This window comes from Curcuma longa, chromosome 17, assembly GCF_044706935.1.
Source record: "Curcuma longa cultivar G26 ecotype Majalengka, Jawa Barat chromosome 17, ITB_CL_G26_1.1, whole genome shotgun sequence".
NCBI lineage: Eukaryota > Viridiplantae > Streptophyta > Magnoliopsida > Zingiberales > Zingiberaceae > Curcuma > Curcuma longa.
In genome coordinates this window covers 10354891-10375770 of record NC_133877.1, presented here as the reverse complement: position 1 = coordinate 10375770, position 20880 = coordinate 10354891, and the positions used below count along the sequence as shown (strand labels likewise).

Sequence of the window (20880 nt, the reverse complement as noted above, 5' to 3'; positions counted from 1 at the left end):
CCCATTGCAATGAATTATTCCATTTACTAGCAAAGACATCAATGCAGACCGATCATTTCTCTATTTTTTATAAATTTCCCTAGAACTTAAATGCCATTTAGTGTTGTTAGAAGTTGAAAAAATTGAAAACAAAAAACTAGGAAAATTTCCCAAAGGGCACATTGAAGTTTGGATTTTCAAAATCATACTCACTCTTTCTATATACTCAACACATCCCTGATTATATGATTATACCTCTCCCTTTCTTCAAATCATTTTGATGGTCCAAACATTCTCATTTTGGACAAAATATTATACTCAAGATTATGTAGGAATGAAATGTATTATCAAAATATTTAATTGAAATGACCTATCAAGGTGTTTTAGCAAAAACACACTTTGATGGCCAAGAAACAACAATTTTAGTAAAAAAACCAAAAACTTCAAAGATCCTAGGTGGTGTATAGATGTTTTTGAGTTGACTTTGAAATGCCCATTTTCAATTCAATAGATTATTTTTTCATCCAAACCCAATTTGAACACTCCATCATAGACTCCTGGGAAGCCTATAATTTTTTTTTTTTTGTTCTTTGCCAACGTAACTTGCTTAGGCCATCAAACTATTTGGACCAAAGCATCATGCTTAGCACTCCACTAGAGACAGTCATCGGTATATGTTTTTAGGCAATCAACTTACTTTTGGCCATTGAGACATCCAAAATCAAATTAAAAATCAGGAAAAGAAAGCACTGACCTGATCTCACATCACCTCCAACTCTTGAGACGGAAACTGTGCATTCTGTAGCCAGTCTTCCAATTATCTAAATAGATCACTTCGCTCACTGCCCAATATGCCAGTGTCATCCCCGCTAGCATGAATCCCCTCTGATCGGAGATGCTCCTAAATCTGATAAGCAAATGAGTCACGAAGGCTAGAACAAGTCCAACGACCATGTACAGGAACCCAATTGCGAAGCTCTCAGCCCCCAGCTGCATCCCAGATCCTTGGCAAAAGAACATTAAGCGATTGGGGTCGTTGCGATTGGGCAACACCATGGGCATGCTATGGATGGTGTTGTGCATCGTGCCGAGACGCCAAAGAGGGCGACGGACATCCAGAGGCGTTGGTAGTGAAAGAGAGTGCCGCTCTCCAGGATGCAACGAATTAGGTAAGGGGCGGAGATGAGGATGGCAGCGAGGAGGAGAAGGACCAGACGGAAGGAGACAAGGGGCGCCTGGAGGATCGGGCCACCGAGGGAGATCCTAGCCTTGACTTCGAGGAATTTGGCCATGGACTCAGCACCGCTGGAGAATGATAGTAACCCGTGAACTATCTGGCGAAAAATCAGACACAAAAAAATTAAGAACCGGCAGGATCACTTTGAGGACCAACCTCTAATAATTAAATAAAATTAATTAATTAAAAAAATTTATTTTATTACCCTTCTACAAAAATTACATAATAACTATATATAATTTTACGATAATATCAAATAAATATAAAAATTATTAATAAATCTAATAATTTATTTAAAAAATAATTATTAATAAATCTAATAACGTTATCTAAATTAATAATAAATTTAATAAAATATTTTAAAAGATAATATTTTGAATGATTTATTTGAATAAGTCTATCTAGGAATCGTATCATTCCGCCGTCCTTTAAAATAATTTTGTCCTCAAAGTTGATTTTTTTTTCTTCTTTTTCTTTGATAATTTACATAAAATAACTTTTTATTATGCACTAATTGAAATATCCTTTTGACGAAAACAAATGACCTTTTATAATTCTTTTTTAAATTTAAAATTTTTCTTTGGATCTTCATTGAAAATTTATGAGCATACCAATTTTTTTTTCTTTGCTTAGTCTTGCATCAGGTCTTGACTCCATGATTTGTCAGATGTTGTTGGAAATGACAATGTATTAATTTTTTATTCTCTTGTATGATGGAAGTAGAGATTGTTGTAGATACAATAATTTCAATCACGGATGTCACAATGATGGATAAATAATTCTCAAGTTTCTGTACCAGTCCAGAAAATTAACTTCATTGAGTTTGTTCTTATCAAAGATAGATCACACATAGAGAGAGTATTAGATGTTTTTGACGACATAGTGATCTACAATAAGAAATATAGAAATAAGTATTGTAATTAAATCATTTAATTATATTTTTAATTAAATGATTCTCCTACTAAACTGTAAATCTTGGCAGAAGCAAGTCATAGATGTGGGCAATCGAAGTTTACCCATAGTACTAACTCCAAACCCAATAGCAATGACATTCAAGTGGGCAAGATCATATTATACCTCATCTTGAGTTAGCTTTGGTTAATCGCCCAAGACTCATATTGGGTAGTCAACGTGTACTAATTATATCGTATATAGCTCTTGTATAGTTAGGTGAACAAGACTATTTGTTCATTTGCCCAATGCATAGAATATCCCTCTAAGTTCTCAATCTAATTGAGGCAACCTAGTTAAGTATCACCCAAAATTCAATATTTGGGCATCACAATTGTCCTATCACACTCTACCAAGATAAATTGAGTCACTTTGCTGTGGCAAATATGTCTACAATTGATCAATGTAAAAGTAAGTACCAAACTTTAGTAGACATATAAAATGACTTAATTATCATAATACTACTAATTAAACATGTGTCACATACAAACATGTCACACATCAATATATATGCATAATTAGAAATATGGCATGATTATGATCCGTCTACTACGATCTTCTCAAGCCAATGAGAAAATTGAAATGTCAACATAGGGAATTGTATTTTCTCCAAGTGCTTCCTTAGTTGTCATGTGTTGTTGACCCTTTTCCATTGTCATCCAGTAAACTAGTACTATTCTTAATTGTACATTACAAATTTAAAAAAAATCTTAAGTTACATTTGAGATGAGTCTAATTTTACAACTGGAAGTATGAAGGTAAAAGGCACGACACGTTGGTCGTAATATGAATTACAACATATACACAAACACATAATCCAATCACATTCGGTAAAAGGGGTCATAACCATGCACCTGACATACATCATTCGTAATATATCTTAACCATGCACTATAACATACTTTTATTATGATTCTAAATAATGATTTATATGTCGTAACCTTACGGCTGTCTCGCTTATGAGGTCATGAAAGATTTATCGAATGAAATTGGACTATAGCACAATTCAAATTATATATAAAGATGCTACAATCCTTTAATTTAATCAACATAAACTACTTGCTTGATAAAACCACTTATACAATCATGCAAATCATAATAAACAGATGCTCATTATTTATATCACATATGAAACAGAACTAAATGATGTATACACATTCGTAAGCGGCTCTGATACTATTGTGGGGATCTTATGTAAAAAATCAAAATAAACACAGCAGAAAATTTAATTCCTCCAGAGATCCATGCGAATACAGTATACACGCTTGCTATCTAGTTGTTACCTTTGTTGCGTGAACGTAACAATCTCGATAGCAACTTTGATTCAGCAGATCTCAGCACGATTAGAATGGTCGCGCCTCTTTGATATCCACATGAATATATCCTTCATTTATCACATGAACTCAGCCTTCGGAGAAGAATTACCTTTGTTGTGCTAGCAACTTGGATGGTTTGACCAAGAGGAGAAGAAGAGGAGAGTAGAAAATGATCATTCACAAAATGCATAAAAAAATGACCTTTTGTACTCATTCAATGAATATAAAAGATCATCCAATGAATTCAAAGGGTCATCCAATGAATATCAATGAATACAAAAGATCATCTAATGAATACAAAGGGTCATCCAAAGATTTTTGCCCTCTCTTTTTCATCAATGCTCCATTAATCTGTATTAATGGATATTAATCCTCTTTAGTGGTTGAGTCTAATATAATGAGTCTAATTCAGATTAGACTCAATCCAATAATCTAATAATTAGATTCATTTGAGTCTAACTCAATGAATCTAACTTGGATTAGACTTAACCCTATAATATTAGGGTCTATCATATTTTAGTTAAACTAAAATAAACTCATTTCCAAGTTAATATGTTCTTTGTGTGTAACCTAATACGTTCTCATAGCGTTGGTAATGTATCTAAAATAACATTTTAAATACATAAGAAATAAGTGACATCTAACAATGCATCATTACTACCCAAGTGATGAGAATGTCGAGATTCGATATAACCTTTCTATGTCTATTATCTTGTAAAATTTGATCCTTCTATTCTTGATATCTAGATTGATCTATGAGGTATAGACTATGTCATCCCCTTATCAATCTTTGTGTTTCTTTATCTTCAAGTAGACTCACTTAACCAAATGAGCTTAATATCTCATATTGACTTGTTTGAGCATGACTATGCATTTTAGTAGTTCTACTTAACCAAGGAATTCACAGATATCACTTCCTCCATATGAAAGGGATAGATCTAATCTACATCACTCATATCCCTTCGTATAACTTATTATATACCCAATGATCGACTTATAGTCCACTTTGTTATAAGTGATGTTTGCTGATATCAAAATACACAACTCCTTATATAGGAAACTGTAGTGACTTCAGGTCTAAGGACTATTTATATTAATAGTCACTATGAGAATATTTATGACACTCATATAACAATCCATGAAACATTCTTATGACAGGTCAATTTAGTACATATTTTTTAATATATTTTCATGTGTCAACTTGATATCTTATATTTATGACTTGTGAGATTAAGTCATTAGTTGACCTACATGCTAGTCTCAATGCATTAATATTGTCCTTGTATATTAAAGCTTGACTAGAATAGTTAAGAGTAGTGTTCTATATATATCTACAGTCTCCCACTATCAATTTAACCAATTGATATATTATAGACTAGAATTTACTACCCTAGGACATTATTATACTTATTCATCTAGTACAAATCTTAAGTAAATATAATAACCATAAACTTTATCTTTTATTAATGAAATATGATATAAAATTTTCCTTGTCAATCATCTTATAATTGACTTTAAGGGTTAACATTAAAATAAACTCCTAGGTCCCTCGTGTGCACTACTAGGGACAAGCATATATAGTGAGTTTGCACTTGATTTAGCCCACTCAGGAACTGCCGCCATAGCCTCTAGCTTAACACCCGAATCAATAATGACTTTTGCAGGCACCTTGACACAAACTTTAGGAGGTTGAGTCGGCAACGGCGAAGGCACCACTAGAGGGTTGCGAGACCCTCCCCTTGCACCAAGGGTACGGTCGTACTTGGACTTGGCGATAGGTGGATGACGCTCACCGTTGGCAGTTCATTTAGAGTCTGACCTCATTTTCGAGGTCAGAGCTAAGCTTTATGATCAATCACCTCGATTAATCTGATCATCCTTGGCCACATGGGCTAGAGCTCTAGCCTTTGGCTCATGTTTAAAGATGAAATGGGAAGGAGGTATCTCATGGGCCCCTGACTTCACTAGCATTACCCTCGAGCCCTTATGAGTCACCAATACTTCCAGCCTAGCTTGGCTCCACTTGATGTGTTTGTTGACCGAGGCATTCAACATGACATCAGATGCACACAGAAAACTATCAATCGATCATTATAGAAGAAAAATAAAACAATCATCTTACTAAGAGGTTGAGACAACTTGATTGCATTCAGATTCAGCCAGCCACAATGGAGAAGTCCCTCATCCTCAATCAGCTTATTCACATCGAAGCACAGGCCTGTCAGGGTGTTCGCCGCCTCTAGATAAGCCAACTCGAGTTTATACTACCCTAGAGGAGGTAGAGTCGGCAACTCCGTTGGCCAGTTAGTCGACTAAGTGTAAGAGGAAGGAGGTTTTATGAAAATGAAGCGGGTCTTCCATCCTTTATGGGAGGTCGTGTGTTTGTCTAAAAAGTTGAAATCTGACCTCACCGTAAAGTAAAATACCCTAACCTCCACCCTTTTGGTGTAAAAGAAATAATGAAAAATGGTGGGACAAAGAGGAATTTGATACACATGGAAGACAAGGGCACAAAAGACAAGGGCAACCCTATAGAGAAGACAAAGAATTGGGGGTTAATTGATGGAGAAGAATTTGGAAGTACTTGAAAATTTCTTGAAAGAACTATGGGATGGGGAAACGAAGGCTGCTTAGTAGCTGATTATAGAAAAAGGTAATAAAACCTATCAGCGGTAGGTGAGGACAATGATCGTGTTTTGGCACTCGGGCCCTATGGTCCAAGGGGACGTTGAAGGTCACCCTTATTTCATCCCTGATGTTCCTAGTACAAGTCGATCATATCAACTCATAGCAGACACTCGAGGGTTTACTGGAAGCCATAATCATAGAAAAGAAAATGATAAGAGCAAGGGGAGAGTTGACTTACGAGTTCGTTGGACATAGATGAATTGCAGCAGAAGAAGAATGCGAGGACGAAGAACGCAAATGGAAGTGGCACTCTTCTCAAACCTAGTATACCTTGGGACGTTCAATCGAGATCGTTTGTGTTAGAACCCCTAGTGGTGTTTTTGATATGTTATTAAATAAGTTTTAAATTAGGTTCTTGTTATATTTTGATATGTGTGTCTAGGTTTACAAGAATTTAAAAGAACACACATGTATTCGATGGCTAAGGAGCATTAGAGAAAGCAAAGCCTTGGTAGAAGACGCAAGCAAGAGAGAAGGATGATATGGAAAAAGTCAACGGGCTCGGTGCATCCGATGTACTAGGAGATGCGGAAGAGTACTCCGACAAAACAAAAAGGATGCATGAGAGCGATCCAAACGAGCTCAGTGCATCCAAGGGATGAGAAGCTAGAAGGAAGACTACTTAAGGCGACTGAGACAACTTTCAGACAACCACATGTTCAAGTGACCGGAGCATCACCTAGGCGTCTAAGGGTCGTCGAGCTCAGCAAATGGTCAAGACTAATGGTTGACCATATTCTAGGAGACTAGAAGCATTCCAAGCCATCGGGGGCTGACCATTGAGTCATTCAGATGCTTTATTGAAATGGATCTGTCAGTAGCCTCTAGGCAATCGGATAGCCTCTAAGTGACCGAAGGGGGTTGAATCATCCATAGCCGTTATCGAACTGTTATTGAAGTGGATAAAACCTGAAGCCACGTTAGCAACTATCTAATAAATTGAAAGCCTCCAGGCGACCGGAGGTGGCACGTCAACACAATAGTTAGATTGAGATGAATGATATAAATGGATTGAAGCTCTAAAGAAGAAATAAACACACTCAAATTTATTACTTCTATTTCAGTTCTGTTTTATTTTACTCTCGTACTTAACCATTGCAAGAGGCTTCTCCACCTTTAGGATATTTTTTAAAAAAGGAGAAGATAGTAAAACTTTCGTAGTTCTTGTACTAACAACCCGATGGTTGTAACTAAGTAATTTCTTGTGTCCTCTTTCTTTTATATCGAGTTCATTTTCATTTAACTAGTGTGTGTCCTTACTAAATCGTCAGCAAAAGAAATTAAGTTTTATTTGTAGGTCGCTATTCACCCCTCCCCTCTAACCATCCAAACCACTTTCACAGCACCAACAATGAGATGACAAGCTTGAAAAGGCGAGATCCCTTCTCCACTGTTAGATCCTGCATGTGGATTGCCACAATTCTAATCCTTGTCACTATTTGTGCCTCTGCAATCATGAAAACTCCTCGTTTCCATCGGCATTTCAAATCAAGTTGTCTGATACAACACGAAAATGATGTGCAACTCAATCGCAACGTCGGATTAGGCAGGCGAAGGGGTATTCATCACAGAGGTCACATCGATCAGAGCAACATGTAGGTCTTGGAGATCGAGGATGATAGAGGTGACATCGATCACAACAACGTGTTGGTCTCAGAGATCGAGGATGATAGCACATGCCTTCATTAAATGCTAAGGGTGATGCTTAATTATGCATCAGATTTTGTGATCACGTCTGTCACTCACATTTACGGTTTGGCCTTTTTTCTCAATTGATACTTGTATAAACTAATTGAAGCAAGGATATGTTGACATGACAGCTCAACACTCAATCTCACGCCAACTTGGGGCAACACCACAGTCCTTCTCCTTCAACTAGACTCGGTGGGAAGACTTGTGATATGGGAAAGGTCGTTTGCCCCTATGTGACCTCATGGGGTCCATAATCATGCTGAGCTGTCAGTGAAGTCAAAGGGGTGAATATGATCAAACTTAGATCAAGTTTGGTCAGGAGTGAGCCTAGATCAGGTCAAGTCAACCATTTCTTTCGAAAAAGCAAAATTCGAGCCGACCTGCCGACCTCACCCTCGAACAACTAACCTTATCCTTGATCTCCATGCCCAACTCCTACAGCTCAGTCATGCTTGACTCCTACGGCTCGACCACGCCTCAACTCCTCTCCTCGAATGTTACGTCCCTCAACTCAGCTCTGTTATGCCCGACTCTTACGTCGGGCTCCCTCAGCTTGATCATGCTTGACTCCTACGTCGAACTCCCTAAGCTCGGCCACGCTTCAACTTCTATGGTTTAGTCACACCTTGACTCCTCACCTCAAACGTGATGTCCCTCAACTCAGATCGACTGCAACATCCCTTAGCCAACCTCATTCTTGACCTCCATGCCTAACTCCACCAGTTCAGGCCTATGACTCTTTCATGCCCCATCCCCAATTCGTTGACTTGGTCGCCCCTCGTGATAAACACAGAAGACGTGGGAGGATGTGACACTATCACTCTGGCTCCACAATGAGAACGGAGAACGTGAGGGCAACATGACTCCCCCATGACTCCCCCATGACTTGAACATCACGGATAATGATGCAAACTGTTGAAACATGGAGATTAACAGTAATATAAAAGGAAGTCCACTTCCATGAGCAAAGGTACACACACTAGCACAATCAATCCTCTTTCAACATTCTTATCTTCAAAAATCTCTGACTAACTTAAGCGTCGGAATGACTTCATCGATGCCCACTTTGACTTCATTCTAACCCCTTTTTAAAGTCATTCTTAGATCCTTCTCATAGTCAGGGTTGGGGATAATCATCACATCATTTATTGTTTAGTTAATGACGGCTCATTCATCCACTGTCTTTAATTAAAATAATATATAATACTTTTTATTAAATTAGAATAATAATTTTATTCTATGTTGTATTGACTATGATTATAATTGTTGCGAAGTATTTAAGATGAAAGATACATTGAAGTATTGTTTTGCTATTTTTTAAAAAAAGTCTTTTTTTTTTAATTTTTGCCCTTTTAAAATTACCAATCCACTCACTCATGTTTTAAATACCACTATTTACCTTTTCTAATCTATATAATTTTAAAAATATAGTGTGTAATTTAAATATTTAAAAAATTGAACTACATGATCTCGAATTTATTACCAAATTATGCTCTCAACTTTACTCATAACAGACCTTTAGAGCGGGGAGGATCTCCTTTGTTTTGTTTTTTCAATGCACATATAATCTATATGACTCACAGAGCATCATGTGGAAAACCATTACTTATTTGTTCATTCTGCAAAGAATACTTTTCACCACCTTACACATCAACCCCACGACTATTTGTGAGGAGGTAAATCGAGAAACTGTAGTTGATCACGACGCAAGAAGGTATTACCTGACTTCGTCAAGATTCGAACTCTTGCCCTCTTCTGCAACTCTGATGTATCATAATCAACTCAGCTATACTCCGGGAGCGCAAGCAATACACTTCTTCCACCATACATAAATATATATAGACCCAAATCATTGAGACCAAATCTCACTGAAGGGGTGTTGCAATGTTAATATGAATAGATGTATTTGTTTATTTAATATAAAATAAAAATAAAAATAAATGAGTGAATAATGAGCATTATTAATATTATATAGATCTCATGGCTCAATTGATCTCATGGCTTCAAACTTGAAAAATAAAGATAACAAAAGAGCGCCCTCTTTATTATTCTTTTCTAATTGAGTTGTTGGGAAAATATTAGGCCAAACTACGCAGCCCGATTAAAAGCCCATACGTTCAGCCAGCCCACTTCCATCACCGTCGAGATCTCTCTTCTTTCGGTTCGCTTTCATCTTGTTTTATTTCTCAAGCTCGCGGAGAATCCAAAGGCGAAGGAGAGAAGAAGAAGAAGAAGAAGAAGAAGAAGAAGAAGAGAAAGAGCGAGGGTGTAAGAGAAGATGTCGAAGAAGAAGGCTTCCTTCACCATGACGCTTAAGGATTTTCATGGAGGCTCCATCCCATCCCAACTCGTCCTCCCCTCAGCACCTGGCAGCGGCATCAACAACGCGTACAACTTCTTTTCCTTGATTCCATTGCCTCTTCTCTTTGAGTTTCTGATCGATTCAAAAGGAAAAAAGGTGAGCATTTTTCCTCTTCCTTCTTTTGTGCAGCTCCGCTAGGCCGACCGATCGACCTGGTGCTTGGGGCATCGGTGCACCACCCGGCTCCGGCAGGTCCGACCTTCAAAACCACCACTTTCTCCGCCCCCGTCCCGGATCCGCAGGCGCGGCTTCCGCCTCTGCCCGCGCACTCGAGGAACGACCCGCTGCGTTCCTCTCGCATCCGCCCCACATCGGCAGGCATTTTGATGAGGATGAGCGCGAGCCCTTCGACGCTTCCTCCGTCCCCCGCCGCGCCGCCGCTCCTGACGATGTTCTCCGGCCCTTTGCCCCGCCCAGATCTGAACCCAAGCGCCCCATCTCGAGTCCGACAGTTCCCTCACCTGTCATCGCTCCTGTGCCCAACCCTGGCCATGTTTCCCCCTCGCCTCCTCCCTCCAGCAACGTCGGCTCTGCTTGGGGTCCGAGGAAGGAAGTCGGAAGTAAGCCGCTTCCTTCTTTGCCGATCCAGCCTGTATGTTCGGCATCGAGACTTGCACAGGCGAGCGCAGTTGAGAAGGTGTCATCGGGCAGATGGAACTTAAGGCATCCAGAGGCGGAGACTGTCAAACCCCATGAAAGGGAAGACTTGGAAAGGCAGTTTGTTGAGACAGTTGGAAATGTAGACGGCATCTATCGGGATCGAGAAAGGGAGAATCCAAAATCAGTTTCATCCCCGCTGGTCTATGCAGACGTCAAGGAGAGGGCTTTACCAGGCTCTTATCCGGTTAGGGTACTAGATCAGCATCGGGCAAGGTCTCCAATGTACCCTGAGGTGAACGAGAAACAAACTACTGGTTACTTGTTTGAAGGTGTTCGGCCAACTTCCAGTGATGGGGCGTTCAGTGGGTCAAAACTACATAAGCAAGGTGCGACAGAGGTGTTCGAGCGTCCAAAGCTAAAGCTTCTCCCAAGAAGAAAGCCACTTGAATCTCAAGATATTCAAAATAGGGATTTTGATGACAAGCAGGTATACGTGGTATCCTTTTTTTGACAATCTTTTTGTTGTTGATAAATTTTTAAGCATCTGAAGTCATATTTCTTTGCAACATGTGGTTGTTATTTGGCACTTGTGCAGGCATATCAGGTATCCATGAACTCTGAGCAAGTTCACAATGCCCATGAAGTGTATGGCAATTTAAATTTGCCAAAACCAGAGTCAGCTGGAGCAGATGAAGGGCATCAAGCAATTGAACGCCCCAAACTGAATCTAAAGCCTCGGTCACAAACTATTGAGCAGTCAGAAGGAAGTGCTGACAGGGAGAGGTCAGAATCTCTTTTATGCTCGTTTATCTCACTTTTTTATGGTACATTGTTGAATATATACAAACTTTACACTTTTTAAGAAGTCTATCATGAAGTTCTAAAATTAATAAATCTACCATAAACCTTTCACGATGTTTAACTCCGATTAAAATACCATTAAGTGACGATGTTGCACCATGCCTAATTAATAATTCTGTAAACTCAGATGCCATACCACCCACTAATTAAATCCAATCAATTTAAAAAAAACAAATAAGATTGGTCTATTATGAACACTTCTTGATTGATTTTGGTTAAAATACCGTGATGAGAGCAGCTGATCAACATGATCCTGCAACCAACCCCTCCCACCTCCATGCCCATGTGACCAAGTGTCGGCATGACCAACTTTTCTCTCATCTCCTCCTCCCCTACTTGTCTTCGGATCCACACCACTACAACCCACATTTCCTCTACCACAATTTACTTGAATGATGACCCTAATGAGAATGTCTGCAGGTGGGGCATAGAGGGTACCTCCAACATTGTTTCCCACCAGTTGACACTTCTGATGTTGACCTAAACATTGCTGGCCATGAAAGCATCTTGGTGTGGAGGAGGTAAGGGTGCAGTAGGGAGGGCAATGGAGGCCCGACAGGGAGGGCAAGAGGGGTTAGATCAATCAGAGTGAGGGCGGAAGGAGCAGAGGCAAATGACATAATCCATGGAGGATTTAGGAAGGACAGACAGGGAGGATGTGAGGGAAAATGGAGCGAGCAAATTGACTAGCACTGCCTTGTCTTTGTTGAAGAAGCTGAGTCAACGGAGGAATGGGAGTCAGATCCATGTGGAAGTTGAGGCAGCGGAGGGTACTGCAGCGACAAACGAGATGTGAAAATGGGAGGAGAGGAGACGGAGGAGTAGGTTGATCAAGGCAGAGATAATGAAGGCGGATACAATGAAGACGAAAGTGAAATGGGAGGTGGGATGGCAGCGAAAAGGCAGGTGTTGATATTACTTTGATTTTGTTTTTTTGATTGATTTGATTTAATTAGTGGATGATGTGAAATCTGAGTCACCAAAATTGCTGATTAGGTTTGTTGCCACATCATCACTTAATGACAACTTGATGGGAAGTTAATACTGGGATGGATTTGTTAAATTTGAAAGTTCACTATAGATTCGTAGAACATGTAAAGTTCCTGGTACAAATTAGTTTTTTTTTAAAAAAGGAGTCTAGTTGTTTGTTTGTCTAGTTACTTTATATTTGAGTTCTGTACCTGTTCTGCAGATAGCTGATAATTTTACATTTCTCTCAGCTGCTTTGGTTGTCTTCTCTTTTCTACTTGAATTTTGTGTAAACCAGCCTGAGAAATTGTTATGTTGGCCATAGCACAAAATTGCATATCCAAATGATTATTCAGCCATTGATTGATTTCGTTCTTGCTGATGACTTATCTTGGCTCTTCATTTTTTATATTATGCCAACTGATTGCTTTTTTGATATGGTTGAAAAAGATGAAAACATTTTGAGGTTATTGAGTATGATGCAATGATTTGGTTTCTAGATTAAAAAGATATGAGTCCCAACTTTTGGTATTGATTACATGGATTTATCTATCATTGAATTCTATGTAAGGCTATTTCTCTACTTAAAATCCAGATTCACAAATGATGACCTGGTTTACAAAACATACTGTTGACATTTATTCACGAACTTGTTGACTTAATTTTATTTTTTCATCTGGGCTTGAGACCCACATAGGCAGTGTTGATTTCTACATAAATAGTTAAGATTTAATAAACATATTTTAACTCTTTCAAGAACCATATGAACATTAGGCACCAAGTCACCATCACACAAGCACACAAAAGGCTTCACACTCTAGGTATATTTGCAAAAGAGACCACACTAACTAATTCCATTTTGTCCATTCTCTGAGGTAAGTAGTGTATCAGTTCAAGACTACTAATGCATAATGCCCACATTTCAACAATTGGATCAGTGTTCTGGGTAACTTTGTCTAATCCTGTGCATCTTGGGTCATCCCATTGATTTTATGCACAATGTTGTAGAGAGGGTGGGAAATGGAGCTTTTGGAGAGGGAGGAGGAACAGGAACACTATGTTTGCTCATAGAATTTAAAATCTTAAAACACCATATAATGACATCTTATTTCACACATGGATATGCTTTCTATTTTACAGTAAAGGTATATAAATATGCATCATATTTTTTGACATTTTTAATCCACTGATGATATTTGAGGCTGAGCCGAATTATTGGTTAGCTATAAATTCATAAGGGCATATTTTGCTTTTCTCTTATTGCACAAGTGCATTGATTATCACACTTAAAGATCTTCCTTGAATCATTGACAATGTAACTGATTTCTTATGAACTGTACTACCTTGCTTTATTGTAGGAAAAATGTTTTTGGCGGAGCTCGACCGCGGGAACTGGTAAGTTTCTTTGTTTATCTATATATGCAGAACTCTTTTTGGGTTCCAATGCAGGATGGGTTTTCTGGTGCCTTCTAAATCTTTCTTTTAGTTATATCGCAAGTAATTATAATTTTGCAGGTTTTGAAGGAGCGTGGCATAGATATTGCAGCTAATGAGGTTGACATGATCAGATCATCCAACAGGTAGTCACTGTCTGTATCATGAACTTTCATCTTGTTGCTTGTTTCTTTGACTAAATTTATCGAAAGATAAATGACTGTTAGTTTATATAAGCGGAAGAGGTGTTTCATTGCCATATTTTCATTCTTTAGTTTATGCTTTAAAGGACTTGCTTTGTAGTGGGTCTTAAAAACATTATGAGCCAATAAGAATACAGTTGTACTTCTGAATAATGCAACTTTGTTGATTTTTCCAAACCTTTTGCCAGTATATTAATATTTTAAGTCAACTCCTGTAACTTTGATCTTAACTGTTCTTGTAGAGTTGTTGTTCAGCGAGATAAAATAATTATGACTATTTTCTAGATTCACAGCTCACATGTTTGTACATTTAGGTTCCTTGAGTACAAATTGTCTACTGCATTAAGTGTTCACTAGAGACGATTAAGCCTTGGAAATTAAGTTTCTTAAGATGCTGTTGAAATCTGTGAGGCTTTAATCTATTACAATTTTATTGTACATTTCTATTTGGTAGGTTTGTACATTTATTCTATTTTGATATTCTGCTCTCGTCAATAGTGCCTATGAATTGTGTTGGTGGTTTGTAACATGTGCATTCCTCCTTCCTATCTTATTGTCTAAATGTGGACTGTGGAGTTTGTTAGGCGCCTTTCAAAGCTCATTTATCTTGCGTGCCTTTTGTTTTGCTTTTCTGCAAGGACTAGGAATGATCTTCTGAAGATTGATCAGAAGACAGAGCCAAATTTATCAACCCAACTTGGAGAAAGAGCTGAGAGGCTGTCCGTCGGGCAGAGGACTGCAAAGGATCCAGAGAGCAAAGGCTATCACCCAGATAATGAGAGAGTAGATATGCAGAGCGCTTTGTGGAGAAACGATCACAGAAAGAACTCTAGACAGAATGACAAACCACTTGAACGGCCTCGTGCGGATACTGACAATTGGCGCAAGTCTGTCATAGAGAATCAAAAACCTGAAGTTCCTGGACCTCGATTTGGGAAAGGTGCCTCTGCATTGGAGCTTGCTCAAGCATTCTCGAGATCTGTTTCCGATGCTAGGCCGGAGAACAAGGTTCCTGTTCAGAAACAACTTCCCTTTTCCCGCCTTACCGGCACCAAGGAGCTTTACTCAGGAACGACTCATCGGCAGATTAACGGCTACTGATCTATTGTTTTTCTCCAAGCTTCTACCTTCGAAACAGTTTTGAACCGGTTGACCATCCTCGCAACCAGCGTTCTATTTCTCGGGCAGTCAGATAGTAGCATGATGCATTGGCCTGACAAACATTATTTGCATTACTGATTCTAAACAAAAGATGATTGAGGAAGCCATTCTACTAAAATTTTTGTTTTTATCATTTCTAAATCCTTGCAGATTGAGAACTTTCTTTTAGGATCAACATTAAACGATGCAGAAAGATTATTTGTACTGGAAGTTTCAGGTTCTTTGTTGGGATTGTATACAGGGCTATCTGGTGCTTGAAAGCAATCTCATACCAAATGATAAGTCTTGATCAAGTTTTTGTAGTCTACATTTCAAAGCGATTGATAGATATAAAAATCAATAAGTTAGGTGTTTCTTAGCGTTCTCTGCAAATAAAAATTAAGTGAAGATGTAAATATATTAAATTAATAAGAACAATATATTACTAGCATTATTGTTAGAAGTAATTGTATTGTCCTAATTATTCTTTATTGAGATGATGTAAATATGATTGAAACAACCATTGAAGTTGAGTGAATTTGGTAGAATTTATTTTATATGTTTAGGTTTAATGATTATAACTAGTTGTTCTGAAAGAAACCTTCTATCTTTTTTTTGCAAAAGGTGAAATTCATCACCTTAGCGGTCTTACACAGTCGGTTTCACGATTGTATGTGAGGAGGTAAATAAAGAAGTTACAGTTGATTACGACGGAGGAGGGTATTGTCTCGGTTTCGTCGAAATTCGAACTCTTATCCATTTCTGTAGTTATGTTTCATCGTAATTAACTCAACTATGTCCCGAGGGCATGAAACCTCCTACCTATTTTTGCTTCTCCATTCATGTATTGGCTTGGACTTGCATTCCTATCGATGTTAGATTATATCGTGAAGTCAAAATTATGCTATTTATAGAGATTTGCCCAAAATCAACACATTAACCCTTCAACGATTGTTCTCTCCTCGACGGCGATGGAACCATCTTGCGGTCCTCCGACAATTGATTCGAGATGGGTTTCTTTAACCCGATCAGTTCTTCCTATCGCTACCGCGGAATATGGTTCTACAACATCTCAGTTCCATCCTATGTGATGCGGGGGATCAAGGCAAATGACGTGGTTTTTCTCCAAGTCTTCTCAGGGTCAAAACCGAGGCAGAGGTGTCATTCGCATCCCGTGCCTCTTCTCAGCCTGCAACATTCACCCCACCCGGTCCACCGCTACTACTCTCGGCTCGGCCCTCGACGTCTCGGCCAGCAGCCCCTTTCGGCAACGGAGGACTCTTGTCTCGTCCCTTGACGTCTCGGCTAGCAGTCCCTCTCGGCGACGGAGGACTCTCGTCTCGTCCCTTGACGTCTCGGCAAGTAGCCCCTCTCGGCGACGGAGGACTCTCGTCTCGTCCCTTAACATCTCGGCGAGCAACCCCTCTCGCCGACGGAGGACTCTTGTCTCGTCCCGTGACGTCTCGGCAAGCAGCTCCTCTCGGCGACGGAGGACTCTCGTCTCGTCCCTTGACGTCTTGGCCAGCAGCCCCTCTCGGCGACGGAGGACTCTCGTCTCGTCTCTTGACGTCTCGGCAAGCAGCTTCGCCCAGATGTTTCCCTCTAGTCAATCTCATTTCTATACATCAACCCCGCCACTCCACCTCTGTCAGCCAAGGCTATAGCCTCACCATGATTCCTTGACACTAGTTATAGGCGTCGCCGCTGTATGAGGAAGGTGCTTGCCAGTAACGTGAATATGGTTTCCCTCGACATCTGTCCTTGCCGCATCGTCGCATTGAAGGCTCATTAAGTCGTTATACGTGGCCTTTTCCTCTAACCTCATGGTTTGCACGCACTTGTTAGGATCGGTTGGTTCGCTAGAGGGGGGGTGAATAGCGTTTCTCGATTTTTCTTGATCTTTCTCTGCACAGAGATTAGCGGAAGCAAAAATATAAAAGAGAAAACAAGAGATCAACGCTAACCCGGTTTGTTTACTTGGTATCCACCTCCGCAGAGGTGACTAATCCAAGGATCCACACGCACGCACACACCCGATGCACTATGAATCTTCTCCTTCTCGAAAACCTCGAAGGCGGAGAAACCTTTACAACTCTTTTGATCTCCTCAAAATGATATGAAATAATGTTTAGGAGGAGAGGAAGAAAGCAGAGAATAGAGAACAAACACGTTCTCAAAAGAAGCGCAAAGAGACAGAAAATAGCTTGAAGATTCTTGATCAATTCTCGAGCAGGCTTCTTTTATAACTCTGCAACATCAGTCGACTGCTGGCAGGGCCAGTCGACTGATGCCTTCAATCGGCAACAAAATCTCGCATTAAAGTGCATTAAATGCTTGCCAATTTTCTGCAACGTTCAAATCACAGTCGACTGTCCAAGACCAGTCGACTGGCAACAGTCGACTCACCATAACACCAGTCGACTGCCCAGTCGACTCCTGTCTTCCTCTGGCTCGACTGATTTTTCTGTGTGCGTCTGATTTATGAGCAGTCGACTGCTGGCAGGGCCAGTCGACTGGTGAAGCTGAAAAATCACATTTCAGCTTCTCTTGACCTAGACCTCGGCCTTCAAACATCTCCCACAGCCTCATGCCTTCCCTGGATGCTCCATCATCCTTGCACTAGCTTGAGATGCTTCCATCAGCTTCGTCATGTCAAGTCTTTGCCAAGACTACCCACTTGGACTTTTCCTTGCCAAGACTACCCACTTGGACTTTTCCTTGCCAAGACTACCCACTTGGACTTTTCCTTGCCAAGACTTCCCACTTGGACTTTTCCTTTGCCAAGACTTCCCACTTGGACTTTTCCTTGCCAAGACTTTTGGACTTTTCTTTGCCAAGACTACCCACTTGGACTTTTCTTTGCCAAGACTACGCTTGGACTTTCCTGCAAACTTGCATCACACATGTTAGATCACAAGTATTGCCTAACTTTAAACATGGTTTAGCCAAACATTGAAACTCAATGCACTTGGGGCAAAGATTGCACCAACAATCTCCCCCTTTTTGATGTTTGGCAAAACCTTGTTTAAGTTAGGTCTTTAAATCATGTAAAGCATAGCATGTGATTGAAACATGATAAATAAAGCATGAATCACATGATATCAGAGTATTAACAGAGAATATTAACAGTATCATAAAGTATGATAACATGAATAGCATGATTGAGCATGATTAAATATGAATAGGCATGAAAAACTTCATTTTCTCCTTAACTTAAACATTCATATTTCTCCCCCTTTTTGTCAAAGATCAAAAAGTATTATCCATAGACTAAGTAGGGTAAAATTCTCCTTAAAAATGTTTATCCCTCTTTAATATTGCACCAACAATCGTTTCGGAGGGAAAAACAATTTAAATTCTCAAAATATGCTGAAAACAGAAGTATCAGTCGACTCATAGTATATCAGTCGACTCAGCAGTCGACTGCAGTCTGAGACAGTCGACTGATAAACTGAATTTCAGTTATCAGAGACGAATTTGAAAAATGCATAAGTAATTGTACGAGTTTCAAAAATTCATGAAATTTCACACGTACATTACTTATGACTAACCATATTTGAGAAAAATATTTTTGAAAAATTTTGGTCTCAAATATGGTAGTTTGATACAAAATCCAAAAGTGATTGAATAAAGTCAATATATGTCCAAGTTTGTATCAACATTTCTAATGAATTGGAATTTTCTGATTTGGAGACTATCCTTAAATTCCTGAGGGATTTTAAAATGTGTTTGATTATGTAAGTTTAGGATTTAACCACTAGGCTCCCCCTAAACATCATGTACTTCTTTCAAACACTTTTTAAATCAAATGCTCCCCCTTAATCATAACTCCATAAAATTTTAAAACACATAAGCTCCCCCTTAAGGTTTCAAATCACAACTCCTTGAGTAAAATTAAACTCCCCCTTAAGGTTTGACATCACAACTCCTTTTCTTTTTGATAATTCAAAATCTAGTTCTCCTTTAATCACTCAAAATTACAACTTCTTAGATTTAAAAACTTAAGCTCCCCCTTTAAAGTTGAATTTTGACTTCTTCTAAATATTTCAACCTTTTCTCCCCCTTAAGATTTGAAATTATGCATCATTCATTTATAAGCACATAAAACATTATATATTTAAAACATCAATAAAATCATCAATAAAATCATCAAGTGAATAGCAATCATAGCATGGATAATCATGACAACATTGCAATCATTAAAGCTCATAGTAAAAAAAATCATGCCTGCTGTCCTCGCAGCAGATCAAGAATCTCCTGCCTCATGGTCTGGAGCTCCACACGAACATCCTGTCTGAATAACAGGAACTCTCCATATAGATCTCCAAGTCGCTGCTCATCATTCTTTTAAAGTTATAAAATAATTAAAAACTAATCATATTTAATCATTTTAGTCAAATTAAAATATAATTATTTTTTATTTAAAATTTAAATTTAAATATAATGCATTCAAAAGTATTCAAACAATTTTAGGATGACTATATAGTTTTGGTTAAAATTATTATATGGATTATTTTTCTCAAAATTTAATTTTATAATATAGATACAATCTAGAAGGTCATTAAAGTTTAATCATCTTTTCAAATTATCAAACAACTTAAAAATGATAATGTAGTAGTTTGGCTAGTAGAGAAATTAATAGAAAGATTAAGAGAATCAAGATTAAAGGAATGTATGTGAGTGAGTTATTTACACGAGAGATAGATGTTGGCGCAAAGAGCACTAGAATCGAATCTATATTTTGACGTTGGCAAAGGTCTAAAGTTAAGTATTATTTATGAACTGATGAACTAATCTAAGCGTGCAAGTAGCACAATAGGTAAGTCCTAGCTAGAGGCTAGGTAAGGAAAAGTCTTAACTAGAGGCTAAGTAAGAAAGTCCTAATCGGAAGGACTAGGCAGAAGTCTTGGTAGATCAATGACACTAGATGGAGGGACTTGATGGGATTTAGAGGACCAAGATCAAGTCGGACTAGAAACTGGGAGTCAGAGGATCAGATGCTGAATAGAAAAGTCAAAACAAGTCTGGAGAACCGAATGTTTGGCAGACAGGTAATATCTCTTGAGAGGAATAGATGAGGGCGTGTTCCCATAGAAGGAAACAGTAGGCATCGGTCTGATGTAAGATTTCATTGAAAACCCAAAAGTCAAGACCAGACAATTATATAATTGTCCTAACATAACTTTCTGCACTATATTTGTATTGTGCTAACTCTTTGATATAAGAAAATTAGGTGGGAGGAAAATCAGACTCCGTGCACCCGGATGGTCCAAGCGCCCCTAATAGATCCGAGCGCTCCGATAAGAATATTTTAAACCAACAAAGCAGATGAGGTGATAAACGGGGGTTGGCGGGAGCACCTCATGCTCCAAGCACCCAAAAGCAATTCAAGTGTCCGGGGATAGATAAGTCATGATCAGGTACGAATAAGAAACGCTTCATCAACTG

The 20880-nt window shown here is 38.9% G+C and overlaps 2 protein-coding genes and 1 pseudogene across 3 annotated transcripts; 1 reads left to right on the top strand and 2 right to left on the bottom strand.

Moving 5' to 3' along the window:
- Positions 1-744: 744 nt before the first annotated feature.
- LOC141848364 (putative dolichyl-diphosphooligosaccharide--protein glycosyltransferase subunit 3) lies at positions 745-1271 on the bottom strand. The gene is made up of 2 exons (XM_074736391.1): positions 1068-1271; positions 745-969 (listed from the first exon to the last, which is right to left on the bottom strand). Exons 1-2 carry the CDS (start codon positions 1269-1271, stop codon positions 745-747), a joined length of 429 nt encoding a protein of 142 aa, XP_074592492.1.
- An 8794-nt stretch (positions 1272-10065) lies between these two features.
- LOC141811572 (uncharacterized) lies at positions 10066-15605 on the top strand. 2 transcript variants are annotated; one of them, XM_074699593.1, is made up of 6 exons: positions 10066-10251; positions 10355-11312; positions 11421-11608; positions 14014-14050; positions 14171-14235; positions 14937-15605. In XM_074699593.1, the coding sequence occupies exons 1-6, from the start codon at positions 10142-10144 to the stop codon at positions 15391-15393; spliced, it is 1815 nt and encodes a 604-aa protein (XP_074555694.1). In that variant the 5' UTR covers positions 10066-10141; the 3' UTR covers positions 15394-15605. The 2 variants fall into 2 exon arrangements, with proteins under 2 accessions (XP_074555694.1, XP_074555693.1); XM_074699592.1 differs by having other exon boundaries at positions 14931-15605.
- On the bottom strand, positions 11810-12978 carry LOC141811429 (uncharacterized; annotated as a pseudogene).
- Positions 15606-20880: the final 5275 nt, after the last annotated feature.